The sequence below is a fragment of the Xenia sp. Carnegie-2017 genome, unplaced genomic scaffold (genome assembly GCF_021976095.1).
Source record: "Xenia sp. Carnegie-2017 unplaced genomic scaffold, XeniaSp_v1 HiC_scaffold_20, whole genome shotgun sequence".
Classification (NCBI taxonomy): domain Eukaryota; kingdom Metazoa; phylum Cnidaria; class Anthozoa; order Malacalcyonacea; family Xeniidae; genus Xenia; species Xenia sp. Carnegie-2017.
Window position 1 is genome coordinate 14,532,449 of NW_025813483.1, and position 23,211 is coordinate 14,555,659.

The following is a 23,211-nucleotide window of genomic DNA, read 5'->3' on the forward strand; positions in this document are numbered from 1 at the left end:
AGTTTTGAAATCTAGTGACAATTTTATCCGAATATGCCACGAGGCCTCCGAATATGTTACGAGATAGCCGAACATGTCACGAGGTGTCCGTGGTCCAAAATTCATCAAGATGCCTCATGTTGAAGTTGAGCTTGAATGGGAAAGAAGTTTGTCCAAAGAATTCAATGTCTTGACTGTGGGGAAAATATTTAGGTTGGTAAAAAATCGGTAAAACACTTCTTTTTGACAATACTCTACTCTGCTTCATGCTCTTGCTGATGATTGTTGTACACTTGGATAATCCAAAGTTTAATAATTTAGATTAACATTGTACAATTGAAATTATTATAAATTTTATTGTCATCTAGAGAAGGTTTTGAATGTTTGGTGGTTGGAGGAAGCGATGGACTTATTACAGTGTATGAAATACCAAAGAAGACTGATGAATATAATGTTTCTCTCAAGGTGTGAAGATTGCATCATGGATAGATTGCATTAGAAATATTGGTTTTTTTGCAAGTAAATAAATTATGCCTAGCATAAGCAATTGCGATCTGCTTTCAGTGATGAAAATTTATTCCTGGAGGTGGGAAGTCAAAGCTCAGTAAAATATCTGACAATTTTTTTGATGTGCCAACTTTTTGCATTCATTCCATGGCAAACTTCCAAAATTCCAGAAATTGTTTTGATCATACGTTGTCAAAGATCAATTCACTGAAAACTAGGATTGATTCGGGCTGTCCAAGGGTAGAGTATAACACACAGAAAGAAATTACATTAAAGATAATAAGAAATTTAACGAAATCTGATCTAAACTTGAACTGCCCCTCCTCGTGTACAGAAACCACTTTGAATCCATCACTGTATTCCCGTTGGAAATTAAACGCGATCCTGCTTAAAAGCTTACAAGATCGTATCTTTGTAGTGTCCTTTAAGATACTAAAATTTATCTTGTTAAAGATTCTGTAGGATCTTGTAGGATCTTGTAGTATCTTGTAGTATCCTACTGTGTAGTTTTACCGAGGATCCATTATGTTTAGGAGTTGATAAAACTAGAAACAAAAGGAGGACCAATCCAGGCATTATGTTTACATGACATTACAAAATTTGGCTCTGTGGATTTAATTGTTGCCGATTCCAGGGGAACATTGACATTCTTTGGCAATAAACAAATCTTGAATAAAATGACAATGTCTGAGGGTTGTATAGTCTCTGTGGCAATTGATGTTGATACAGGTCTGTTTTTCTCTTTTCATTCACACATTTGCATCTTGTCTTATTCAATATTGATCTTTTCAGCCCAAAATATGTCTATAGTGGCGGGAGACAGCAAAGGCAACATTATGGGTTGTTTACCTCACTTTATGCAATGGAGATTACGACTTAATGATCTAATGACATCATCAAACAAGGTAGTTATTACAATTTCTGCCATATCCCTGTTAGAATGATCAAAACATAGTATATGTTTTACTGTTTCAAGGGTGCTGCCATGGCAACAGTGACATCTCTTCTACCAATCAAATTGCCTACAAGCTCAGCTGTTATTGGTAACTATGTTTTAGTTGCTGATAGCAACCAAACCCTTCACGTCCTTCAAAATGGAGTTCTTGTTCGAAATCTTGATATGCCATCAACAGTGAATGCAATGTGTGCAGGTTACTTTTTGGAAGGACTGGACACTGGTACTTCAAACTCTTCCCATACCTCCATGTTGAAAGGTGACAGTGTTCAACAAATCTCACTAGGAATGGAGGATGGTAGGATTTTTATAATGAGTAATTTTGGTCTAACATTGTATGCTAATATTAAATTGACTGTGACAAATATGGCTTGCTGCCCTTCGTCAACTTTAGATATGTTATTCTGTTGTGGTTATTTTAACTCCTTGTTAATTTACCATTGTGGAATTCTGCTACACAAAATCCAGACAAATGACTGGATTAACTCTATTCACGTTGTGCAAAATGATGAAGAGGATAAGCATGAACATTGTGTATACGTGGGGATACTTGACGGTTCTATCCAATCATATAGGGTTAGCATGTTAACAAATGTATAGGGCTCAATGCGATGTGAAAAATTAATATATGTTCAAAGTGCATGCATTGTTGAGAGTTCTAAAATGTATAATTTACAATGTCACTTAATGGGAAAAGTTCGTTTGTATTTTGGAATATTTAACCGAAAATGGCGTCAAGTGTTTTGCATTGTAATTAGAAATAAAATTCTACCAAAATTGACGCTTAATAAGTACTGATTCATAAACAGACAAAATGCGCATTTGAAAGAGTATTTCTTATTGTTGTGTGTGTTCGAACGCGCTACGACGTTGAGCTGCTATATTGTTTGACTGATGATTTAGTTGTCTTATAAATAATTTAGGCCCCAAACGGTTTTCATTTAACCGCGATTTTCTCTGATTACGTCTCAACCAATGAAATGAGGACATAACGATGTGTCTGATCTGATTTTGTGCAAGGCTAATGAATCATGGACAAATGAACTTTGTACGAACGACAGTTCCCTTAATAAATATTGCATTGGACTTGGTGGCAGATTGCGGCAAAAGTCCTTCTGACGCGCTTTCAAAGATTCGCTTTTAAATTTTGTCCTAAAAATTTTGAATGTTTTAACGGACGGCGAGTTTTGACTCTTCGTTTAATCAAACCACTTTAAAAAAAGAAGGAAATTGAAGATGGAACTAACGCCATTGAGAAGAAAAAAGGGCGAGTGATGGAAATGAATTTTACTCGAGTTGAAGTTGTTGGGGAAAAAGAAATGATTGATAAGTCACTGGGTAAGTTTGATTTCTGTCATGCGAAACTTTTTGTTTTATTTTCCATTCAACTTACGAAGTAGCTTATTGCCTTGTATTTGTCATTCTTCAAACTTTGCTGTTGATGTTCGAATAACATCAATCTGTATAAAGAAAAAGATGTGCTATTTTTTATTCATTAATAATGATTCTCGAACGTTATTGTGAGCATGGGAACAACAATCTTGCCAAATAATACAAACAAATCAACATTAATTACTTAAACAAGATCGAAATTTCAAAATCCACGACAAAGTTACGACTAAGTTAAATAAAGCCGTATTAGGGGCTGTTTACATGATCTCGGGTAGCCGGGATTCAGCCAAGCGTTAAATGATTTTGGCAAATGGAAAAGATTTAATACTTATCGTCAGATGAATGTTCTTCAGCACTTTAACAATATTCTGATTTAATAACTACAAACATAACATTAGAAATCGAACAACAAATTTGGCCTAATTTGAGAATTACAACAGGCATTACTTGCGGCGCTTAACAAACAGTTGTAATTTTTACGCTTGAAGTTTCGACTCTTCTCAATGCATCGAAATGATTTTACGCCTCACTGAATCCCGGTTAGCCGGGATCATGTAAACAGCCCCTTAGCCGGGGCTCTACATCATTTCACTCAGGACCATTTAAAATTATTGAAACAAGTACGCATTTGTTATTTTTCTTCCACAAGTCTCGAATTTTGTAGCATAGGACATCTTATAATAATGACATTTAGTCAATGAAAAATAAGAATACGTTTTTTATATTTTCAACCACTTATCCATCATGTTTGGGCTTTTTATATAGCCAATAATGTAATATCGTTTATACATCCTGGAACTTACTAACTGTCAGATAAAAGTATATGCTAAAAATCAAATGAATGTATTTGAATGTTTGAATTTGGCGTTTAAATTATTTACTTTATGCTAATCTTTATCGATTTATTATTTAGAATTAGGAAAAGCTATATATACTGTTATTATGATGATTGAAGTTAAAAAATAACCACTACGTACATAAGGAGTCAATGTATATGTTTTCCATTGCTTCAATATGTGTAACGAATGTCAGATAAAAGAATCGTGAGACTCAGAGTAGCAGCGTTGACACGATATTCATCCAAAAAATACATTAAAAAAATCAAGTCAGTAGATAATAGTATAAAGTAAATGGTTTGAACCCGGGAGTATCGTTACATGTTTGTATATGTAGATCGTCCAGGTTGGTATAGTCCTGAGAAGGACTGTTTTTGTTGCTGTTGACTGACGTTTCGACAACCTTAGCGGTAGTCATCTTCAGAGTCCAAAGACTTGATGACTAGAGTCATTTGACTCTGAAGATGACTACCGCTTAGGTTGTCGAAACGTCAGTCAACAACAACAAAAACAGTCCTTCTCAGTACTATACCAAGATAATAGTATGATGATGTGCCACTTGTGTTTACTACCATATTCTTAACTATGTTGCGTTTAGTGCGATTATTGAACTTTCTTATGTGGACCATTTTAAAGACGATTATTGTTTGAGGAAGGTTAAAGTAATTTTTAATTTGTTTTTCGCCAACGGTCTTGGATCTTTTTCTTATAAAATTATGAATATATCACAGAGACTTTAGGGAAAGCAACCTAACACACTTGTTGGATTCTCGAGAATTGGCATAATGAATATTATATAAAGTATCACATTTCTTACTTCCTCCTGAGTACAAATAATCACACTTCTTATATCCTTCTGAGTACAAAATATCACACCTCTTACATCCTAAGTACAAAATATCACACCTCTCACATCCTTCTAAGTACTAAATGTCACACCTCTTAGATCCTTCCTTAGTACAAAATATCACACCTCTTACATCCTAAGTACGAAATGTCACATCACTCACATCCTTCTAAGTACTAAATGTCACACCTCTTAGATCCTTCCTTAGTACAAAATATCACACCTCTTACATCCTAAGTACGAAATGTCACATCTCTTAGATCTTTCTTAATACAAAATCCAAATATCTCGTTTCTTAAGTCCTCCAGACTTTGAAATACCTTCATGAAAATCAAAACAGATGATAGATCAACATTAATTACTTAAACGTTTCCCAATGGATTTTCATATGCAGTGTTGAGACAAGTGTATTGAAATTCAAAAACTGTTCTTGTCATATGTTTTCATGTATATGCAAATTCAACTTGAGCAAGTTTAGTAAACAGGGTTAATTTCTTTTCCTTTATTGATGTTTCTTGTTATTTTCAATCAATACATTTACGTCATTGCCCTAGGGATGTCACTGCATATGTGGCCAATCGCTTTGGGATTTTCTTGAAACATCTCCCCCCCCCCCGTAATCTCACAAAAAACTGTATCTTGTTGATTGAAATTCCTCAGTTGCCCGGCAATAAAAGTTTCGTTTTCACTCATGCATGAACTCGTTTGCATTTCAAAAGCAAGCGAAACTACGAATTTCTTTGATTGGCGAATGCTTTCCTTGCGAGTGATGTCCAATTAAGATTGTTGAGATAGGATGGAAAATTTATATTGTCTATCTTTCCGAAGTTTAAATTAAACGTGAATTTTAGCAGACGAGGTGAAGTTCAAAAACATTTGATAAAAAATACATGATTCGCATTCGTGATTGTTTATTTACACAAAATGATTCATTTTGAAAATGGACAGACCTACCACAAACTATCCTTCATCGTTTGAAGATCTTGTGGGTGTTGGGTGAATGTAATGTTTCGCATTTATAAAACTTCAAGTTATGAAGGCTTTTTTGGCCCCTTAAGATGAGGGTGAGCTCCCAGCAACAGACTACAGAGTCGTTTGAAGAGGACGACAATAGTGCTACATGTAGGTGATTAACTCTAAATGTTGTAAAATTTGTCGTTTCGATGGGGGCACGAATGCTTTGTGTATTCATTACTTATATGTAGTTCAAGTTTGAGCATATTTGTGTGCGTGTCTGGCTATATGTTTTTTTTGTTTCCTTCATTTAATTCAAAATTGCTGTGAAATAAGAGAGATGGAGTTAAGTTTTATTTGGAAATGTTCTGACAAAGAACGCGGAGTATATCGGTGAAAAAATGTTGAATTTAGAGCTTCCAGATAAGAGGTCTGCGTGGAGAAAGACCAAAGAGAAAGTATATGGATGCAATGTCCGGTAGGAGGACATGAAGTTAGGCAGTTTGAAACAAGAGGATAAGGTAGTTGATGGTGGTCAATAATTTGCTGTGGGTATCCTTGAGATGTACAAAGCCGAAAGAAAGAGAGAGAGAGATTGTTTACATAGCTTTAAAACTCATTATTGTCGCTTGTACTCTATGATAACATGATTCATGGTTTTCGTGGAGTCTGCATTTATAAGACGTTATATTTAGCACTATCGCCCACTGGTCTATGTTGGCCATTGTTACGCTTGGTGTCTTTACATGCAGCTTATAAAGTTATGTAGCTCGTACTACGGGTGGGTCTTGCGTTAAGCAAAATAAATTACAATAACCAATTGGTTTGTAGGGTTTTATTCTTTGGAAATTCATAACCATTGTTATGAAGATACTTTGAATATAACATATTTTGCTTAACCCGTATCCTCTACTGTAACTCATCGCGCATGGAGAAATTGTTCATAATATTTGGACTTCAAAATATACCTATCATATTTATGTATATATAATGCTTTAACAGATAACCCAATTTGGTAAATTAATCTTTTACTCTTTTTGAGAATTTTACATCATCGTTTCGTTGAGCTAGCCACGCGTATTTGACTTGTTAGTGATGACAATCGTCAGCACTCATCACGTCATGATATATGCAAATGAGTGAAACGAGTGGGTTTGGATACAGCTGGGTTTCTACTTGTTTACTACACAATTGTTTTCGTTTCGTCTGGTTTTATTTCTCTTGCTAACCTCCTTAGTGCCTAGCTGAATGGAAATTAAATGTAAGTTTTGTTGTTTTATTTTACAGAATACCTCGAGAATAAGTCTAAAAATTTCATCTTTTAAATACAAGGTTATTAATTGAACATGAAGTAAGAAAGAACCATGAATAGCCGTGCTCTATGTAATTGTCTTTTATAACCTTAAAAATCTTTTACATTAATACTACATTGGTATTATATATTGCTGTTTTTGCTTGCTTTTTTCTCCAACATATATAGTTACATCGTGAAGGTTTTCGTACAAATTAAAAATTACATTTATTATATTTGCATATGAAAGAAAATGGAAAAAACTGCAGGTGTACCTTCCGCGTATTCATCGTCATATATAACTTGTATTATACCCAGCTAACATATTTCTTAACAGAAATTCTTTTCTGAACCAACGATTATATAAATCACGGTAAAACTGTTGTTCACATTTACTTTCCATTATGTGCTTAGCTATACCTGCCTCGCGAGGCTGGTAGCTCAGCTGAAAGCTCTCGTGGGAGGCGGCCCTATATGAAACAACACATAGGCCAGCACCTGCAGTGGAGTGGCATCGATTGATGATGTTGATAAAATATTTATGATTATTGAGAGCAGAACATCGACTTCCGTCTTCGTCTTAAATTCTAAAAAAATATTTGACTTTTTTCGTCGAATTTAAGTGAATTGCAGCATATAGGATGACAGGAATTGGCAGTGATGTGGACATGTATGTTTTCAAAACAATTAAAGATTTTTTAAATTCAAAATGATATGTAGATACCGCAACTAGTCAACTACGTTATTTAGGGCATTTTGAATTGTAGTAGCTACAAATGTCTCTGCCTTTTGATGGCAAAAAAATAAGTTCTAGAGTGAAAGCGTTGTAGTGTAACAAAGCCCTTCTCGGATCTTCAAAAATCTTGACAATATTCCCAGGTTCAAATCATTTATGTTATTCGTCTTTTCTGATTTGAACTTTATAGTTGATAAAAACTCTTTGTAATTTTTCTTTGCAGTTCCAACTCCTGCTCTGATCTTTCTTTGTGTTATCGCTGGAGTTATCGTTATATTATTCATTGTTTATCAAGTTGTGAAGCGCGGATTAGTTTGTAACCTCGAACCTCCGGAGAGACCGGACGAGGAGGAGTACGAATATCTGAAATCTGTGCCTTATGAAACAGAAACAGATGACGAATTTTATGGTTCAAAGACTCCTAGTCGAAGATCCAGTTGTAATACAACGAGTGGAAGTCTAAGATCCGATGGGGATTATGTTACCGGAGGTTATTATAAGCCGGGAAATTATTCTGACGGTACGGACGGTTTGGAATATCTTAGTTATAGCCCTGGTACAGTACGCAAAACATTTGGCGGAGAAATGACACCTCGGGGATTTGGATCCTCTCTGTCTGCCGGTGAGGAGTTAGTTAGTATTGCTGGACGGATACAGATATCTGCCAGTTATGCTCCCACCGCCAACAAATTGGCTGTTAGTATTTTGAAAGCCGAAGATCTTCCGACGAAAGAGCGAGGAGGACCGAGTATGGTACAAGTCCGAGTTGTCTTACTGCCTGTAAAAAAGCAAAGATTTAAAACGAAAGCTAAACCTTCTACTCACCCCAGTTTTCATGAGACATTTACCTTTAGTCACGTGACACATGAAGAGGTTCGTTATGGCTCACTAAGGGTTCGTGTGTATGGTCACGAGAGGATTACGCGGGATCGTCTTGTTGGTGAGGTGAACATGCCTCTCTCGGAATTTGATCTGGACAGTGAGTCAGATACCGTTTGGAGAATGATAATTCCCAGAAGCCAACTTTCGGTAAGTCGACTAAATTTATTTTAGTAAATCTACTTTGACAATTTTATGAAATTGTTAATCCATGGCCATATTAAAATTTTTACGTTGGACAATTATATTCAAACTGATAAATCTACAGTCTTATTTTTATTTTGTGGTACTTCATGCTGTTTTTATTTTAGGCAGCCGACTCTCTTTATGACATCACAGAGACTATGAGCATTGGCTCAGGTCATGGTGGATCATCGTCCTCACTTATTGCAGTGCATGGTGGGACACCTGAGTTGTTGGTGGCATTATGTTACCAATCTCTGACAGGAAGACTGACTGTTGAAATTTTGAAAGCCAGTAATCTGCGCATGCCTACCATGCAGCGCGCTCCAGGTAAGCACATGGTTATTCTATCATAAAAGGCCTAATCTCTATCTGTCAATTCGAATGCGGTGCATCCCGGGTAATTGTTTGCCATGTTGGAGAATTTTTCTCGGAAATGATATTTTTTGCTGGACAAACATGAGAAATCTGCAAATTTTTGGATTTTTTTGAAGAATGTGCTGAAGTATTTAAAACGTGTTCGTCGGCAAGGTAAGCTTTTTGAAGTGTTTATCATATCTTCATAAAGGGGGAGGTGTACTCCAACCCGGTGACGTGGGCCTCACTCGAATTGACTCATAAAAAATTCTTTTTTCGATGATGATGAAAATATTTCTGTAGATACGTACGTGAAAATCGTGTTGATATCGCCGATTGGTCGACCGGTTGCAAAAAGTAAGACAACCATACGTCGTAGCATGACTGATCCTGAATACAACGAGAGTTTCGTGTTTCAAATGTCCGAAAGAGATTTGGCCGAAGTTACTTTGCAGTTTACTGTGGTTGCTATATCGCGCACGCGCAAGAAGAAAGAGATCGTGGGATGGTTTCATCTTGGCAAGAATAATAGCGGTCAAGAGGAGACATTACACTGGAACGAGTTGCTTCAAGCGAGCGAAAAGAGTGTCAGTCGATGGCATGTTTTGTTTGAAGATATTCAAAAAATGAGATAGTTCGAACGTTGATAATTCCATCCAGATATTTGGTTGTCCATATGAATGATATTATCATTGCATTCTGTGGCAAATCGATCGTAAATATATTTGCTACATGACCAGGGTCGCACGCCCTCCCCACCCAAAAAGAATTAGGGTGTTCTACGTTTTTGTGACCTACCTTTATGGTGTTTGGTAGAGCAGCCCACATTTATAGCATGGCCGATTTTTTTGTCCTCTACTAATTTCTAAATTGACTTTTTATACATATTTTCTAAAAAATTGGGCTTTAGAAGCTCTTCACTCCCCGTCATTGTGCGGCCCTGTCTAAGTCTCTGTCTTTACTTTCAGAATGCGATAAGTTGGTTTGTTTCAACTTGGCTTCTACGTTCAATGGACGTTATTATTCATAATTGTTTTGTAATATATGCAATAGTTTATTAAAATTCTGCATTGTATTATATGAATTGGCTTGTTCCTTTTTTAAAAAAGATACCAATCAGACCAATTATCATACATTCTCTGAAATACAACTATTCAAATAAAGATTGTCTTGTTTCCTTCTCAATATTGAGTTAAACATAAACTTTTTATTCGGAGTGTGTTTCATTTAGTCAGATTTACATCATCATGTTTTTCTGTTTGCAAGACTCGTTTTCTTGGTTCTTTAAGGTTGAATTTTTATTGATTGGCGCAAACTCTCTTTCGGTGTTTTACCTCTTAAAATAAAATATTATTTGATCGTGCGTTTTGAGACTTGGGATATTTGGACAAGTCATAATGCTGGTTTCAAATTTTTAGTGGAGATATAGCCTCTCATTTATATCAAATGTTCAATATAGTTTAACGTAGTTGCTATTTATTTTCCTGCAGATACCTACGTTAAAGTGACAATGTTCAATTCTATTGGTCAGCAATTGTCAAAATGTAAGACGACAATCCGTCGCAATATGGTCGATCCGGAATTTAACGAAACATTCGTGTTCCAAATTATCGAGTTTGAACTACCTAGTGTCAGTATCATGTTTTCCGTTGTTCAGATCAAGAAAATGAGGCGAAAAGAGATAATGGGCTGGTTTTCTATTGGACACGACAGTACTGGAGACGATGAAGATCTTCACTGGAGGGCGGTAATGAGCGCCCGCGGTCAATCAATAAAAAGATGGCATATTCTGAGCTCTGTTAATTTTTAAGAATTGCCCCTATAATACCTTAGTTGAATTTCAAATAGAGCTTATTTCCCCTAGATTTATTATCGATTATGTAAATATTATGTATACTATTTTTAAAAAGATAATTGCAGCGTGGGTCAGTTCAATCTTGATTAAATATAAAACCTTGAAATATTACTAGTACCCACAGGGAAGGAATGCGAAGGTGAAAACACTTATTTCTGGTTTTACCAATGTGTTTTGCACAAAATTACTTTGCATTGTGTGAATTTAGCTTGTGTAAATTAATCAGCACTACCACTAGGCACTCTCGTATACATTGTAGGCTCGCAAGATTATTATTTTCATTTTTAGAATTAATTCTTAGTGAATTAGAGCTCAACTATGCCTTATGAGTAAGTTTAAACTTTGATATGATCAGATCTCTCTCATCTGCTCTTTATCCCCTGTTTTAGACGAAGGTCTTAAAAGTTGCTAATTTCAATAGTTATTTTATTTGATATCTTGCGCATTATCTAATATTTCACATGTCATGTGTAGATTGTGTGTACTTGCTATGAATGTTGGCCATTTTTGTTTTCCCATCTTCCGAGCACAATTTTTTGCTTCCCATTCATGTCTGTTGGTGTCCTAAAACTATTAATTTCTTGTTATATTCATTGTTTTAGTGTTTGAAAGTTCTAGCTGAGAAAATAACACGTTGAAGAAAGGGGTGTAATGTATAAGAAACTTGAAAATGGCGAACATGAATTAAAATAGACAAATGAAATAAAAGAATTAAACGTAACAGTTTGAAGAAATATGAACAGAAAAATACAGGATTGAACAAACAATAAATTTACAGGTTTATTTCATGAATTTATAGAAAGTGAGAGTTTTATCAATCTACATTTTAATATAGATTGTAAGATTCATTCATTTTATGGAGACATGTGGTGAAAATGCAGATTTCGTCTTAGAGATGCGTGTTTTTTTTGTGTGGGTTGGTACAGTAGGTATTTTTAGTTCAGTCAGTTTATTTAACAAAGTGATAATGTCGGACGTTCGAGAAAAGAGGCACGCTTTCGAAAAAATTGATAAATTATATTTTGGCTCGAAAAGATCACGAAGTGTTTACTGAATAAGACATTTGAAAACAGCAGCATTTTTTCCTGTTTGTTTTTAACGATGGAAAAATAATGCTAAAAAACCTTTTTAAACATCTTTAATCTATGACGATTGTAGACTGTAGTCACAAATAGTCTTTCTGTTTACTTATACATAATATATTGTTATATTGTCATTCTATTTGTTGTAGTTGCTTTTATTATTACGTTTTTCCTGCCTAGCAGGAAAATGGATTATCGATGGTAATTATAGGCTTCACAGCTGCAAGAAGTCACGCTGTTTCGTGAACAATAGCATGGTTATTTTTTCCGTTTTTTTGACAGAACAGAGTTTTTAACAAAGCTGTGGCTTGTTAAAGTAAAACCTTGTCTATCATAAAAACGATCATGAAAATAAGAAAATTGAGCATTTCATTGCTTGATATTGCTATGAATTGTATTGGTGTTTGCAAAATAGATATTTAAATGCTTTGCTTCCTTGAATGAATGAATGAAAATCTTTATTTTGACACCCTGGCCTTGTCAACTGGGGTTGATTTCCACAAGGGGCGTGCTTTTGTTCAAAAACAATTACAAAATTTACTAAGAAATCCTTCTGTAGTTGCATTTCACTAAGGTTGGTTGGTCTTCGAAAGAGGGAGGGAGCTCAACTATTGATAAAAACATTTTAGGAATTGCTGTGTTATGATGTGTTGTGGTAAAAGTATAACAACAATGCAGCGAATCAAAGGATAACTTTGACTTAAAAAGTGGTGGAAACGTTAAATTCATTACACTCCTGTTCGTTGTGCGACGAATTTTGCTGTCTCACAAAAGTGACGAAAGAACTTTCTTCAAATATCTCGAATATTTTTTTTTTTTGTCTCTCAGCTCGAACTATCTGACCCCTACAACAACATCTTTAGGTGTTAAACCACGCAAATAAGAAGCTTGACGTCAAAAGTGTGCGGGCTGATCATTTTTTTATGTCCACGAACAAGCGTGATCAAATTACAACACAAGTCAGTATAAAGAGGCAAAACTTTACGTCCGATATATTTAATAGTTTTAATTGCCTGTCCTTGAGTGTTAGAACACAATATTGAAACGGAATGAATAATGAATAAATAATAATGGATGCTGATAAGGTATGTTTTTTAACTCAACTTTATTCAATATTCGCGATCGTTGAGTAAGGATGCCGGCAAATAGTGATCGGATTCTATCAAACAAAATTAAAGATTTCTTCATGGCAAAGAAGAATAGGCCGAAGACGTTGTTGCGCCGACTCAGTTCTTCCTCATTTTGTGTTTTTTCAACGGCCAACACGTACATACGATCAGCTCTTCATTCAGATTCGCTTATGGTAAAGCAGCACGCACATTTTGTTCCAATACGGATATCTGTTTTGCTTGTTTACCATTTCAACAGATCGTGTAATGTTGTCGTTGATTGATCTTCTCATATGGAGTATTTTTTTCATTTGTAATTATAGTTAAAGAGGATGGAAGAAAGAGGAAGATCTGCTTTTATGCAAGGAGATCTAAATTCTGCAACAAAATATTTCTTACAAGCTTTGGAAAAACAGAGCCATCCTTTGACTCATGAGAAGCTGACGCGCGAGAGACCATTGAGCAAGTCGTTGCAAAATTTAAACAACAATCACTGTGAACAGTTATTAATTGTGCATCAGGACAACACATTTGAGAAACAGTAAGTCTAAATATTATATGCTACTGTTGGTTGCAAGAAGAATTTATCCATATCTGCAATCTTCTGTATTCTTTGTAGTATATACTCTCTGGCTATAATTGTTTTTAAACTGCGTCTTATGATCGACTTGTGAGGATAGGTTCTGGCCAAGTATCATTTGTACAACTCTTGCCAATTACTCGAATTTGGAGAGAATATTTTGAATACTAAAAAGCTTTTTGGAGGCAAGTTCTCCCAAAAAGATTTTAAAATATTTGTTTTGGAAAGAAATTCAAAGTCATGAGACGTCTGTAAAAGCAAAGAATACAAACATATCCTTCGCTTTTCTTCTAAAAATGCGAATTCACGCTGGTACTCAATAGCTGTGATAGACTGGAATTTCCTATGAATTATTGACTCACAAAGAAGGGTTAAAGTCAAACAGCATTAGTGCAGGATATGGGGGTCATCGTCCTCCGCTCATTTCAACTTCAAACTTGCCAAAATTTTTTTTTCTTTCTAAGTTCAATAACTAATTTGCAGTTTTGTGTGCTATCAAAACTGATATTAAAAATATTTGTTGTGCTGTTGCATACACTTTTGTAATTGTTGGCATCAAAAGTCATCGTAATCATGACCTTACGATTAATTCAAGTACTTTTGTTAATCGTTTTGTCCATTGATACACCTAGAGTAACTAATTATTCGATATATCCCAACAGGAAGCTTTCTTACAGCTTCTAATCATCTTCATTATATAGCCCATTATTAGCCGTACAACTCTTGCTTCAATATATCACTTTGAACTGTACGCTATGCTATTGGCGTTTTTACCCCAATGAAGAACCCACGCATGGTGGCATTTTTTCTGTATGTCTTCGTACCTTTATTACTCTCGTATAGGAGAGGAGTGTATATGCATAGGCGTGCGGAAGCTATGGGGGTAAATATTTTCCCAAACTCACAAAGAAGGTTCCGTCGTATTTTCGCCCGTCTTATGTTAAAATTTGGTTCAACTTTTCAATCTTTAAACTTTCTTGTGGGGAGGAGAGCAGTTGCTCCCTGCCTCCCCGTCCCAAACGTCTATATGTATTGGGACACGACGATTCTGTCTGATTGAGGCTATAGCGCATAAAGTATTTTAACGCTAAAGGTTTTCATTTTAAACTATAGATTGACGATTGACGAATGTTAACAAACAAAGACCTTTCAATATGATGATTCTTGCCCTTTTCTTATGCCTCTTGACATAAACACACCATTCTCACGCCCGAAACAAAGCGTTTTTATTTGCCGGATTCACATCATTCCTTATTGAAGTATATAATTAGGTTATTAACTTATAATCTGCTATTAACCTTTCATAAACAGCAGAAGTTTTAGTCACAATTTACACCTACAAGTTTCTTGTAAGCTGTTTGTAAAAGAAGACTTTAAAATCTGACGTTTATGATTTTAAAAAATATTCAAACTGTTCCTACATGCTAATCGTAGGAGTTGTTGATTGTTGACCAAGTAACCAAGTAAACCAATCTGTCGAAATTCTTTGCGTTCAGTTTTCATAAGTTGTAGTTGAGAAATAACAGGTGACTAAATATGGATTTGCGTTTTAGCAATAAGAAAAGCGAGAAAAGGAATGGGAAAAAAAAGAAGGATGTCAAAGAAAGTGGTGTTGAAACGTTAAATGGAGTTGTTTGTGATGCCAATGCTGTGAGTATTGTATACGTGTTCTTCTTTGAAAAGACAATTCATAACGTCAAGCATTTGCATGTACTCTGGACCATTTTTATTGCACGTTTTAATTGTAGTAGTTTTCCTTAGTGTTGTTGTCATTTAAAGCGAAATCTCATTTAGGATTTAGGAAGTTCAACTAATGAACCGTTAAGCCAAGATGCCGAAAGCACTCTTTCTGATCGTTCTCAAGAGCAATCACAACACAGCTTTAAAGCATCTTGGCGCAAATTAGATAAAGGAAAAGACGTTTTTTAAAAGTCAATTAATTTGTCTGCCAGCTTACAACATCTGCCACAAATGAGATAATTGATAAGTCTTTTTCTGAGACTTTGATAATGCTTGTTATTTTTACGTGATCATAATTTTGACTTGCAAAATACTCCACATCAAAATAGTTTCTTACTGTCATGCTCAGTTATTTAGATGCATGATTGGATTCATCAGCATGAATGAATCATGTTTTGAAAGTGTCTTTTTTGCACGAGGGCTAAAGTTTTTTAATTTTGTTATTTAATTTTGAAACAAACTTCCCAGCATTTTTCTAACTTTCTCCTTTCTTTATTCATTGCTAGGCCATCAAGAAGTTTCCAAGTTATCCAATGGGCTATCTTCGAAAAGCATCTGCATTAATCGTGCTTAACGAATGGGAAGAAGCGAGGATAACGTATTTGGCTGGCTTGGAGCGTTGCAAAGAATGTGCTCTCTTAAAGTGAGTATATTCAATGTACGTTTACGTGCAGCGAGCTAAACCTAAATAAATTTTTATTTTTTTATTGGTGTTATTATTCATTTCCCAAACAATTACTTCCATAGATCAGCGTTATTTAATTTAAACAAAATAGAGAAGATAACGAGTTGCGCAGCTACGCTTGATATGGTTGAACTTTCCGTTCTTCTAAATAACAAGAGGTAAGCCCTACCCCTTTACCGTCATCTATAATATTTTCTCTTAGGGGGTGTTTATATGAATCCGTAATGACTTTCAATTCCAATCGAAACGTGATGACAATCCACGTTTACATGGAAAATCAACACAAGGATTGACATTTCGCAGGAATCATCAATTTTGAAGACAACGAACTTAAACATTATAACAACCCTTTTCTTTTTTTTCGTTTCTGAGTTAATATAGCTTAATACTTGCATGAAACTAATTGTTGCTTTTCTTCGCACTCATTATAGCCCATTTAGCTTACGAGCTTCAATTTCCCAGAAGACAATACACATGGTGCATGCGTGCTTCGTCATTAATCACAATCTCATTCCAGAATGAAACTCAATACGCGTTTACATGAGATTAAAATTAAATTTCGATCCGGCATGAAACTTCGATCCGGAATGAAAATAGGAATGAACTCGATCCCGATCGAGTTGTGACTCATTCCGGATTCATGTAAACATGCGATAGGATTTCTTTTAAAATGGAATGAGTTCATTCCGGATCGAAAGTCATTCCGGATTCATGTAAACACCCCCTTAATTGTATTGAATTTTTGTATAAAAAGACCTTTTGTCATTCGCAGCTCTCCACCGAACAATATCAACAATATCCAATATAATCATACTATTGTACGGAGAAACAGATTTCGTTTGCAAGGACAGAGAAAATTCATCAAGAAGACTTTTTCACGTGCTTCAGACGACCTCGGCTCAATTTGCCAGATCCAAGGCACATCATTTCGCCGTAGAAACTCTTCGTCGACAGATACTCATTTATGACGAATTAATTGGATATAAAATAGTTCATAGATAGAGCTTTTATAAAGTTACAATTATTTGCGTGTTTTAGTCGCAACAATATAGATATAGATATATATATATATATATATATAGGGGAAAGGTTGTATCAAAATATTTATTTTTTATGGAAGGGAAAGGAAAATTAAAGTTTGCATTATCACAATGATCACAAGTTAGAAAGTTTCTGCTCGCGTGTGTGCGCTCAGAGGAAGCTTGCGTACTAGTCTTTCGCCTATACTTCATGTTAGCGGCACCTTTTGTATGATGCCTCAAGGACAACCAATGACTGACTATTACAACGTAACGATACGAAAAACAGAAAAACAAGTAAGTGTTGCAATTGGTGGACTTTATAGCACAAAATTTGAGAGTACTGGACATGAAAACGATAGCATTTCGTTCACAATTCAACAAATCAATCCCATCTTCAAAAACAAACTCATGTGAATGATGTGATGCAACTTTTATTTACAAGATAGGTCTTGTGACTCTTGTATGAATATATAGGAACAAAAACATGAATTTAAAACAAAAAAAGCTCAACTGTAAATGATTAGTAGTCTTTTATGAAAATGTATGTTACAACCTGACAAAATCAACATTATGTATTTGATGTTTGGTTGGTATCAACTGTTGGCAAATCAAACTGACTTTTATTCTTTAATAAATAACTTGCAAGGTATTCAATAGGATTTGGAGGCCTGTGGAGAATAATAGAAAAGAATAAATTAGGACTTGGGAGACATTCAAAGGATACACATGGATTTGGGATAAACACTTATGTAATACATGAGGATTTGGGATAAACACTTATGTGATACATGAGGATTTGTGATAAACACTTGATAAATGAGGATTAGAAAGTTGAAATGATGTTGCAAACCTTTCTTTTGATAAAGTTGATAGTGCTTGCAACAATATAGGTACAACAGTCTGGTCAAGATATGCTCGTGTAGGAAGGGATTGAACATCAACTTTACGTGCTTGTTTCTCTGCATCTTCTTTTTCTTTTTTTACTGCGGCCTGCAATTTTTTATAAGTCACGACAGAATAATTGCAATGAATTTCCAGCGGAGATAACACGTTTTACCTCAATAGACGGTGTAACTCCTTGTTGTGGGGCCTGGTTTTGACTCTGAAAATACATTGAACAAGAAATACAGAAAATGATTACTGTTGGCGACAAGTTGAGAGCATTGACAAAAACCTCTGTGATAAATGTTTCTTTTTTCTCGGTTTCATTGCCATCCGTGCTGATGTCCATAGTGGACGATTCTGGTTGTTTGTCTGATGATTTTTCCTCGAGAACTGTGCTTGCATCAGTCATTTCAGCTGAAGGATTACATGTTATAATAGGAAATTTATAAACATTCGAAAACTATGAAAATATATTGGTAAATATGATAGTTTCTACCGTCATTAACGACTGCCGATTCTGCCATCTTGTTTCCACGGTATTATTGCATTTCGGAGTCTCGGAGAGTATCGGACAGATTTCGGAATCGCGGAACAATGCTTGATATTTCAATGGTCATTTAATGAATTTAATGGTCATCTTTTAAAAACAGTTTTCCATTTGACTACCTGAAGGAAAACCTAGAGCTAATTAGAACAAATAGTTTAGTCAGGGGAAAAAGGTCTCAAGTAATTCTCAATATTTACGTCCTTAATTCAATACGCAATATAATTTTCAATCGTCTTATCAAGAATGTGTTTCGGAAAAACCCGGAAGTACGAAAAGTTACGAGTTACGATTATAGAGAGCTGATAGTGGTTAAAATTCAAAACCTTCAAAACCTAGTGTGTTAAAACCATTGCAAAGTATTTCATTGTGTATTACTTTAAATTTACCTTAAATATAGACCTCAGAAGACGATATGTTGGAGGAGGAAAAGGTATTCTTTCTATATATTTTTTTGGATGAACAGGGTTTGCCCTTCCCGTCAAAGTAAGTGACAAGTTAAAGTGACAATGAAATTTCCGAATCAGATTCTACAGAAATATGTTACACATTAAAACATATTCATAAAGATGAAGGAATAACAATGTTTTCTTCTGAAGTTGTTGATTAATAGTGCTTTTTGTTAAGATATTCTGTGACTATAAGTTAGCCCAGTACTTCTATCTAGATAAGTGGCAATTTCAAAATAGGAAGTTCGGGCATTTTGAATAAAAAGTTTGTTTTAACACAACTTTCAACGTGAGATCCACACATTTTTAGAAAGAAGATAGAACAACGACAGTTGATTTATCGACAGATTCTTCATTGGTCATTGATATCTCTGATGCACTCAGCGAACGGGATAAAGTAAAATTTACAGTTCATACAAAGGTAAAAATCTTTTGACTTCAAGAACAACATTAGCCATCGATTTCACTGACACAGAATTTCATTCCTTCAGACAACTCTACCAGAATTTAAAAGTAGTGATTTCTCAGTTGTCCGTGGTCATGAAGAATTCATTTGGCTTCATGATCGTTATGAGGAAAATGAAGAGTATGGAGGGATCATTGTGAGTATCTAGAGATAACATGTTAGACGTTTCTGGCAAATATGAAAGCAATATAACACCATATTTCAGATTCCACCAGCACCACCTCGACCGGACTTTGATTCATCTCGAGAGAAACTACAACGACTCGGAGAAGGTCATTATCGCGCATTTGATGGACATGGAGTATGAAGTTTAACATCATTAATATTATTTGCTTTCAGGTGAGGGGACTATGACAAAAGAAGAATTTTCCAAAATGAAAGCAGAATTAGAAGCGTAAGTACAAGAAATAATAAAAAGAGAATTTTTTACCCTGTGAGGGAAATACTTGTGACTACACCCCCCTTTGGTTGCATTCCTTTGTCATAGTTAAGGTTCTTAACCCTCATGACTTTAATATCATTGACAAGAGCCAAAAGGAATTAAATATAACAATAGTGGTATTTGGTATTTTAGTAATTTTTGTTAACACATTATTTGCTCAACTGTGATTAGAGAATACTTGGCAACCTTCAAAAAGACTGTTGCCATGCACGAAGTTTTCTTATGTCGTCTTGCTGCTCATCCAAAGCTCAGGAAAGATGACAAATTCAAAGTTTTCTTGGAATATAAGCAAGAGGTAATGTTGAATATTCATGTGTCATGTTGCTAGTAGTTGAATTTATTCATAATTATTGTTACATATCTCCATGTATATAGTTGAGTGTGAGAGGAAAAAACAAAAAGGAGAGACTTGGTGGTTTATTGAAAGGATTTGCTAAAGGTGTTGATGAAGCTTTAGTATCCAGTCAAAAGGTGTTTGTCTTTGTCTTTATTTTCCTGGGAGGTCTATTTTTCCTGCATATGAAGTATTCAAAACTTGATCGAATGTTTCTTCAACAGGATGCAGATGAATTCTTTGAGCAAGAAAAGAAGTTTTTAGTTGAATATCACTCCAAGTATGAGCATATTAAAGGAAATGAAATAAAGTTGAAAAATTCAATTTTTTAATGGTTTTTGCTTCAGGCTACGAGAGGCAACAAAAAATGCGGACCGTATGACCAGGTCTCATAAACTTGTTGCGGATTGTTATATCAAGATATCAACTTGTGTTACAGCTTTGGCTACGAGTGAACAAACAAAGTTTGAAAAGTTAGTTTTTTTAGTTGTAAATAAATTGTTTTACTATGGATAGTGGAGGAACATTCTAGTAAAAATTTAGAATATCACTATGGTGAATATCAAGCTGTGTACTTGAGGAGGTAATGAAGGATCATAGGGAACATATAGAGCAGTATTCTAGAAGATATACGAAGCATCAATTTTGTGCGATCGTGGAGATAATGAAAGATTACTGTGGGCGATAGGGAGTTGTGTAAAAGTTGAGAAAAAAGAACATTACTATGAGAATAGAAGCGTAGCAGTAAATATTTAACGTTTATAAACTGTGTGGTTTAGGTTTTTCAATAAAGTCAGCGATACTTTCGAAAAAGTTCGTGTAAGTATCAACTATATATCTTATATGAATATTGTTGTTTAATTTTACTGTAAATTAAATAGAATTATTTATGCATAATTATTGCTTACGACGTTTTAGAAAATAGAGGGACGTATCGCCTCTGATGAAGACCTCAAATTATCGGATTTATTACGTTATTACATGAGAGACACGGCCGCTGCCAAAGCTCTTCTCTACAGACGAGCAAAATCTCTTTCGGAATTCGATAATGCTAAGAAAGCTTTAGAAAAAGCCAGATCAAAAAATAAAGACGTTTCTAATGTAAGTCATTTTTCTTCCTATCTCCAGCCTAGACATGTGGTAATACGTACTGAGGTATTTTCCCGTTTTTGTTTTAAGGCCGAGGCTGCCCAACAGAAAGCGAGCGACAAGTATGAATCGATATCTGATGAAGCTAAAAAAGGTAGGTCATTTGAAAGGAGTTATGTATTTTTTTATTTTTACTTTAATTATGATGTATCTTTCCTATAGAAATGGAAGATTTCAAAAGTCGAAGGGTTCAACAGTATCGAAAAAATCTTGTAAGTTTTTGTTATCTCCTACTAACGCTCAAAAACTGATAATTATTTGAGGTCTGATCTTTAATTTAGGTGGAGTTGACGGAACTTGAGATCAAACATGCAAAGGTAGATGAAATATGTCTATATTTGTAGAGGGACTAGAGGCAGTGGTCTTTATCACTTTGTTATCTTCCTTTGTGTTTTGAATTGACATACTGTTGTAAAATATGTCAAAAATAGCATCCATTGAAGATACAAGTGATTCCCAGTGTAATAGTAATTTTTCTACTTTTTCTATTTTTCCTCTTTTAGGCTCAGATTCAGCTACTTAAAAACGCTTTGACCTCCTTGAAGGAATTGTAAATTAATTCAAGTTAAATATATTTTTTGTTTCGTAATCGAGTGGCATTCGAGAATAAATTAACCGAAACTGAAATTAGGTTGAAGAATTTCTGATGTTTAATGAGTCAAATGGAAACATGATAAAATATAGCCGACATTTCAATGACTCATCTCAAGGACTTTAACCCTTAAAGACCCAAAGTATGAAAAACTTGGAAAAAAAATTTGAATTTTTGAATTTTTATTGAAAATAGTGCCAACATGCAAAGTTTAAAAAAAAATTTGAAGATTTTTATAGTTAGAGCATATTTCTATGCTGTGACATATTTGTCACATTGGGCATTTAGGTGCGTTTTACTCTAATATTTTGCTGAAACATGGAATTTATAAATAACACCAATTTATATGCTAAACCCAAAAACTTTTAATAAAACAGCACCCATAAGATGTCTATGAACTATTTATAGTAAAAAATGGCATTTTTAATGTATGTCAAGTATCAACTGATTATTCTTCATATACAGTAACTAAGGTGTTATCGCCTGGTATGATATTCCAGATAACAGTTTCTCTCCTTGTTGAAACACAGGTAAACTTTGCACTTTTTACACATAATATACGAGCGATTATGTTTACAAAGCTTGCAGCGTTACCGGTTTTCATTGTCCCATTCTGGCATGTGGTCGACACAATCATATCTCACATCATCTACCGGCACTGCGGTTGGTTGCTTTCTAAACGGTGGAGATGTGGTATCTGATGGACGACCTCTTTTCCTGCTTTTCCCAGCCTTTAACAAACCTTCTGCAACCAAGGCTTGGAATTTGCTAAGCTTCATGAATTTACCATTTTGCTCTATGCTTGCGATAAACAAGCCATGAGTTGACCAAGGCAACTGTCAAGGTGTGGTACCAGATGTACAAATACCATCTTCGGGACCTGATCGAATATCGATAGAGAGCAGAGCATGTTCATAAGATCAATCCCTCCCATGAATTTGTTATACTCATTAACTATTTCGGGTTTTGGAATGCCAACACACTTCTTCTCTGTTTTGCTCCATCTCTTCGCCACTCCCATTGGCTGTGTTCCAATGGTGATGGCTCTGGATCTTGCACTATGTATTTCTCACCTAGGAAAGGCACTTCTGGTGCATCAAAACCATGGCTCCTCCATCTGTATGTATATTTTTTTTGAGAGGAGCTGGAGGAATTCTTCCGCTTTTGTAATTCAACCAAAGGGACATTGTCAATATCTCCACTGTCACTTTCATCACTACTATTTTCTCCTTGCTGAATATTACTACAGCCTTCAACCTCCTGGTCATTTTCAAGAGTGTATTCTTCTTCAGAATCCCCATCACTGAATTCAAACTCGCTATCACTTTTGTTGATCAACTCTAGTAGATCATTTACTGCAT

The 23,211-nt window shown here is 35.0% G+C and overlaps 5 protein-coding genes and 1 long non-coding RNA gene across 14 annotated transcripts; 4 read left to right on the plus strand and 2 right to left on the minus strand.

Moving 5' to 3' along the window:
- The first annotated feature begins 66 nt into the window (after positions 1–66).
- Positions 67–11,665, plus strand: LOC124442003. Of its 2 annotated transcripts, XM_046992490.1 has the most exons (6): positions 67–192; positions 348–444; positions 1,020–1,215; positions 1,279–1,391; positions 1,463–1,739; positions 11,374–11,665. In XM_046992490.1, the coding sequence occupies exons 1-6, from the start codon at positions 74–76 to the stop codon at positions 11,391–11,393; spliced, it is 822 nt and encodes a 273-aa protein (XP_046848446.1). In that variant the 5' UTR covers positions 67–73; the 3' UTR covers positions 11,394–11,665. The 2 variants fall into 2 exon arrangements, with proteins under 2 accessions (XP_046848446.1, XP_046848445.1); XM_046992489.1 differs by lacking the exon at positions 11,374–11,665 and having other exon boundaries at positions 1,463–2,222.
- LOC124442001 (synaptotagmin-16-like) lies at positions 2,383–11,665 on the plus strand. 5 transcript variants are annotated; one of them, XM_046992486.1, is made up of 4 exons: positions 2,383–2,779; positions 7,721–8,526; positions 8,688–8,889; positions 10,407–11,665. In XM_046992486.1, the coding sequence occupies exons 1-4, from the start codon at positions 2,716–2,718 to the stop codon at positions 10,724–10,726; spliced, it is 1,392 nt and encodes a 463-aa protein (XP_046848442.1). In that variant the 5' UTR covers positions 2,383–2,715; the 3' UTR covers positions 10,727–11,665. The 5 variants fall into 5 exon arrangements, with proteins under 5 accessions (XP_046848442.1, XP_046848440.1, XP_046848441.1 ...); XM_046992484.1 differs by lacking the exon at positions 10,407–11,665 and adding an exon at positions 9,220–9,667 and having other exon boundaries at positions 2,388–2,779; XM_046992485.1 differs by lacking the exons at positions 2,383–2,779; positions 10,407–11,665 and adding exons at positions 5,229–5,638; positions 9,220–9,667.
- LOC124442004 lies at positions 6,069–7,226 on the minus strand. The gene is made up of 2 exons (XR_006947058.1): positions 7,037–7,226; positions 6,069–6,714 (listed from the first exon to the last, which is right to left on the minus strand). It is a non-coding gene; the product is annotated as an uncharacterized LOC124442004 (long non-coding RNA).
- A 1,133-nt stretch (positions 11,666–12,798) lies between the features above and the next one.
- LOC124442793 lies at positions 12,799–17,125 on the plus strand. 2 transcript variants are annotated; one of them, XM_046993291.1, is made up of 6 exons: positions 12,799–12,938; positions 13,286–13,503; positions 15,096–15,192; positions 15,789–15,925; positions 16,030–16,125; positions 16,740–17,125. In XM_046993291.1, the coding sequence occupies exons 1-6, from the start codon at positions 12,924–12,926 to the stop codon at positions 16,933–16,935; spliced, it is 759 nt and encodes a 252-aa protein (XP_046849247.1). In that variant the 5' UTR covers positions 12,799–12,923; the 3' UTR covers positions 16,936–17,125. The 2 variants fall into 2 exon arrangements, with proteins under 2 accessions (XP_046849247.1, XP_046849246.1); XM_046993290.1 differs by lacking the exon at positions 12,799–12,938 and adding an exon at positions 12,990–13,156.
- Positions 17,119–21,885, plus strand: LOC124442791 (sorting nexin-6-like). Of its 3 annotated transcripts, none has more exons than XM_046993286.1 (16): positions 17,119–17,283; positions 18,819–18,851; positions 19,178–19,288; positions 19,359–19,469; positions 19,539–19,605; positions 19,673–19,727; positions 19,947–20,070; positions 20,151–20,246; positions 20,334–20,389; positions 20,457–20,582; positions 20,889–20,928; positions 21,028–21,210; positions 21,289–21,352; positions 21,421–21,470; positions 21,540–21,575; positions 21,762–21,885. In XM_046993286.1, the coding sequence occupies exons 1-16, from the start codon at positions 17,218–17,220 to the stop codon at positions 21,810–21,812; spliced, it is 1,269 nt and encodes a 422-aa protein (XP_046849242.1). In that variant the 5' UTR covers positions 17,119–17,217; the 3' UTR covers positions 21,813–21,885. The 3 variants fall into 3 exon arrangements, with proteins under 3 accessions (XP_046849242.1, XP_046849244.1, XP_046849243.1); XM_046993288.1 differs by lacking the exon at positions 17,119–17,283 and adding an exon at positions 18,513–18,600; XM_046993287.1 differs by lacking the exon at positions 17,119–17,283 and adding an exon at positions 18,549–18,593.
- On the minus strand, positions 17,405–18,468 carry LOC124442794 (protein dpy-30 homolog). The gene is made up of 5 exons (XM_046993292.1): positions 18,371–18,468; positions 18,164–18,288; positions 18,047–18,091; positions 17,840–17,979; positions 17,405–17,657 (listed from the first exon to the last, which is right to left on the minus strand). The coding sequence occupies exons 1-5, from the start codon at positions 18,396–18,398 to the stop codon at positions 17,558–17,560; spliced, it is 438 nt and encodes a 145-aa protein (XP_046849248.1). The 5' UTR covers positions 18,399–18,468; the 3' UTR covers positions 17,405–17,557.
- Positions 21,886–23,211: the final 1,326 nt, after the last annotated feature.

What these genes read in the sequence shown, in the direction of transcription:
- LOC124442003 (XM_046992489.1), top strand. Translation starts at nt 74, where the DNA reads ATGTCACGAGGTGTCCGTGGTCCAAAATTCATCAAGATGCCTCATGTT. An exon ending in ACTGTGGGGAAAATATTTAG is followed by an intron (nt 193 to 347) that starts GTTGGTAAAAAA and finishes ATTGTCATCTAG; the next exon opens with AGAAGGTTTTGAATGTTTGG. An exon ending in TAATGACATCATCAAACAAG is followed by an intron (nt 1,392 to 1,462) that starts GTAGTTATTACA and finishes TACTGTTTCAAG; the next exon opens with GGTGCTGCCATGGCAACAGT.
- LOC124442001 (XM_046992484.1), top strand. Translation starts at nt 2,716, where the DNA reads ATGGAAATGAATTTTACTCGAGTTGAAGTTGTTGGGGAAAAAGAAATG. An exon ending in AATGATTGATAAGTCACTGG is followed by an intron (nt 2,780 to 7,720) that starts GTAAGTTTGATT and finishes TTTTCTTTGCAG; the next exon opens with TTCCAACTCCTGCTCTGATC. An exon ending in TACCATGCAGCGCGCTCCAG is followed by an intron (nt 8,890 to 9,219) that starts GTAAGCACATGG and finishes ATATTTCTGTAG; the next exon opens with ATACGTACGTGAAAATCGTG.
- LOC124442793 (XM_046993290.1), top strand. Translation starts at nt 13,040, where the DNA reads ATGGCAAAGAAGAATAGGCCGAAGACGTTGTTGCGCCGACTCAGTTCT. An exon ending in GACAACACATTTGAGAAACA is followed by an intron (nt 13,504 to 15,095) that starts GTAAGTCTAAAT and finishes TTTGCGTTTTAG; the next exon opens with CAATAAGAAAAGCGAGAAAA. An exon ending in AAAGAATGTGCTCTCTTAAA is followed by an intron (nt 15,926 to 16,029) that starts GTGAGTATATTC and finishes TTACTTCCATAG; the next exon opens with ATCAGCGTTATTTAATTTAA.
- LOC124442791 (XM_046993286.1), top strand. Translation starts at nt 17,218, where the DNA reads ATGATGCCTCAAGGACAACCAATGACTGACTATTACAACGTAACGATA. An exon ending in TACGAAAAACAGAAAAACAA is followed by an intron (nt 17,284 to 18,818) that starts GTAAGTGTTGCA and finishes CCTTAAATATAG; the next exon opens with ACCTCAGAAGACGATATGTT. An exon ending in AAGAGTATGGAGGGATCATT is followed by an intron (nt 19,470 to 19,538) that starts GTGAGTATCTAG and finishes ACCATATTTCAG; the next exon opens with ATTCCACCAGCACCACCTCG.
- LOC124442794 (XM_046993292.1), bottom strand. Translation starts at nt 18,398, where the DNA reads ATGGCAGAATCGGCAGTCGTTAATGACG. An exon ending in GAGTTACACCGTCTATTGAG is followed by an intron (nt 17,980 to 18,046) that starts GTAAAACGTGTT and finishes AAAAAATTGCAG; the next exon opens with GCCGCAGTAAAAAAAGAAAA. An exon ending in TCAACTTTATCAAAAGAAAG is followed by an intron (nt 17,658 to 17,839) that starts GTTTGCAACATC and finishes TATTCTCCACAG; the next exon opens with GCCTCCAAATCCTATTGAAT.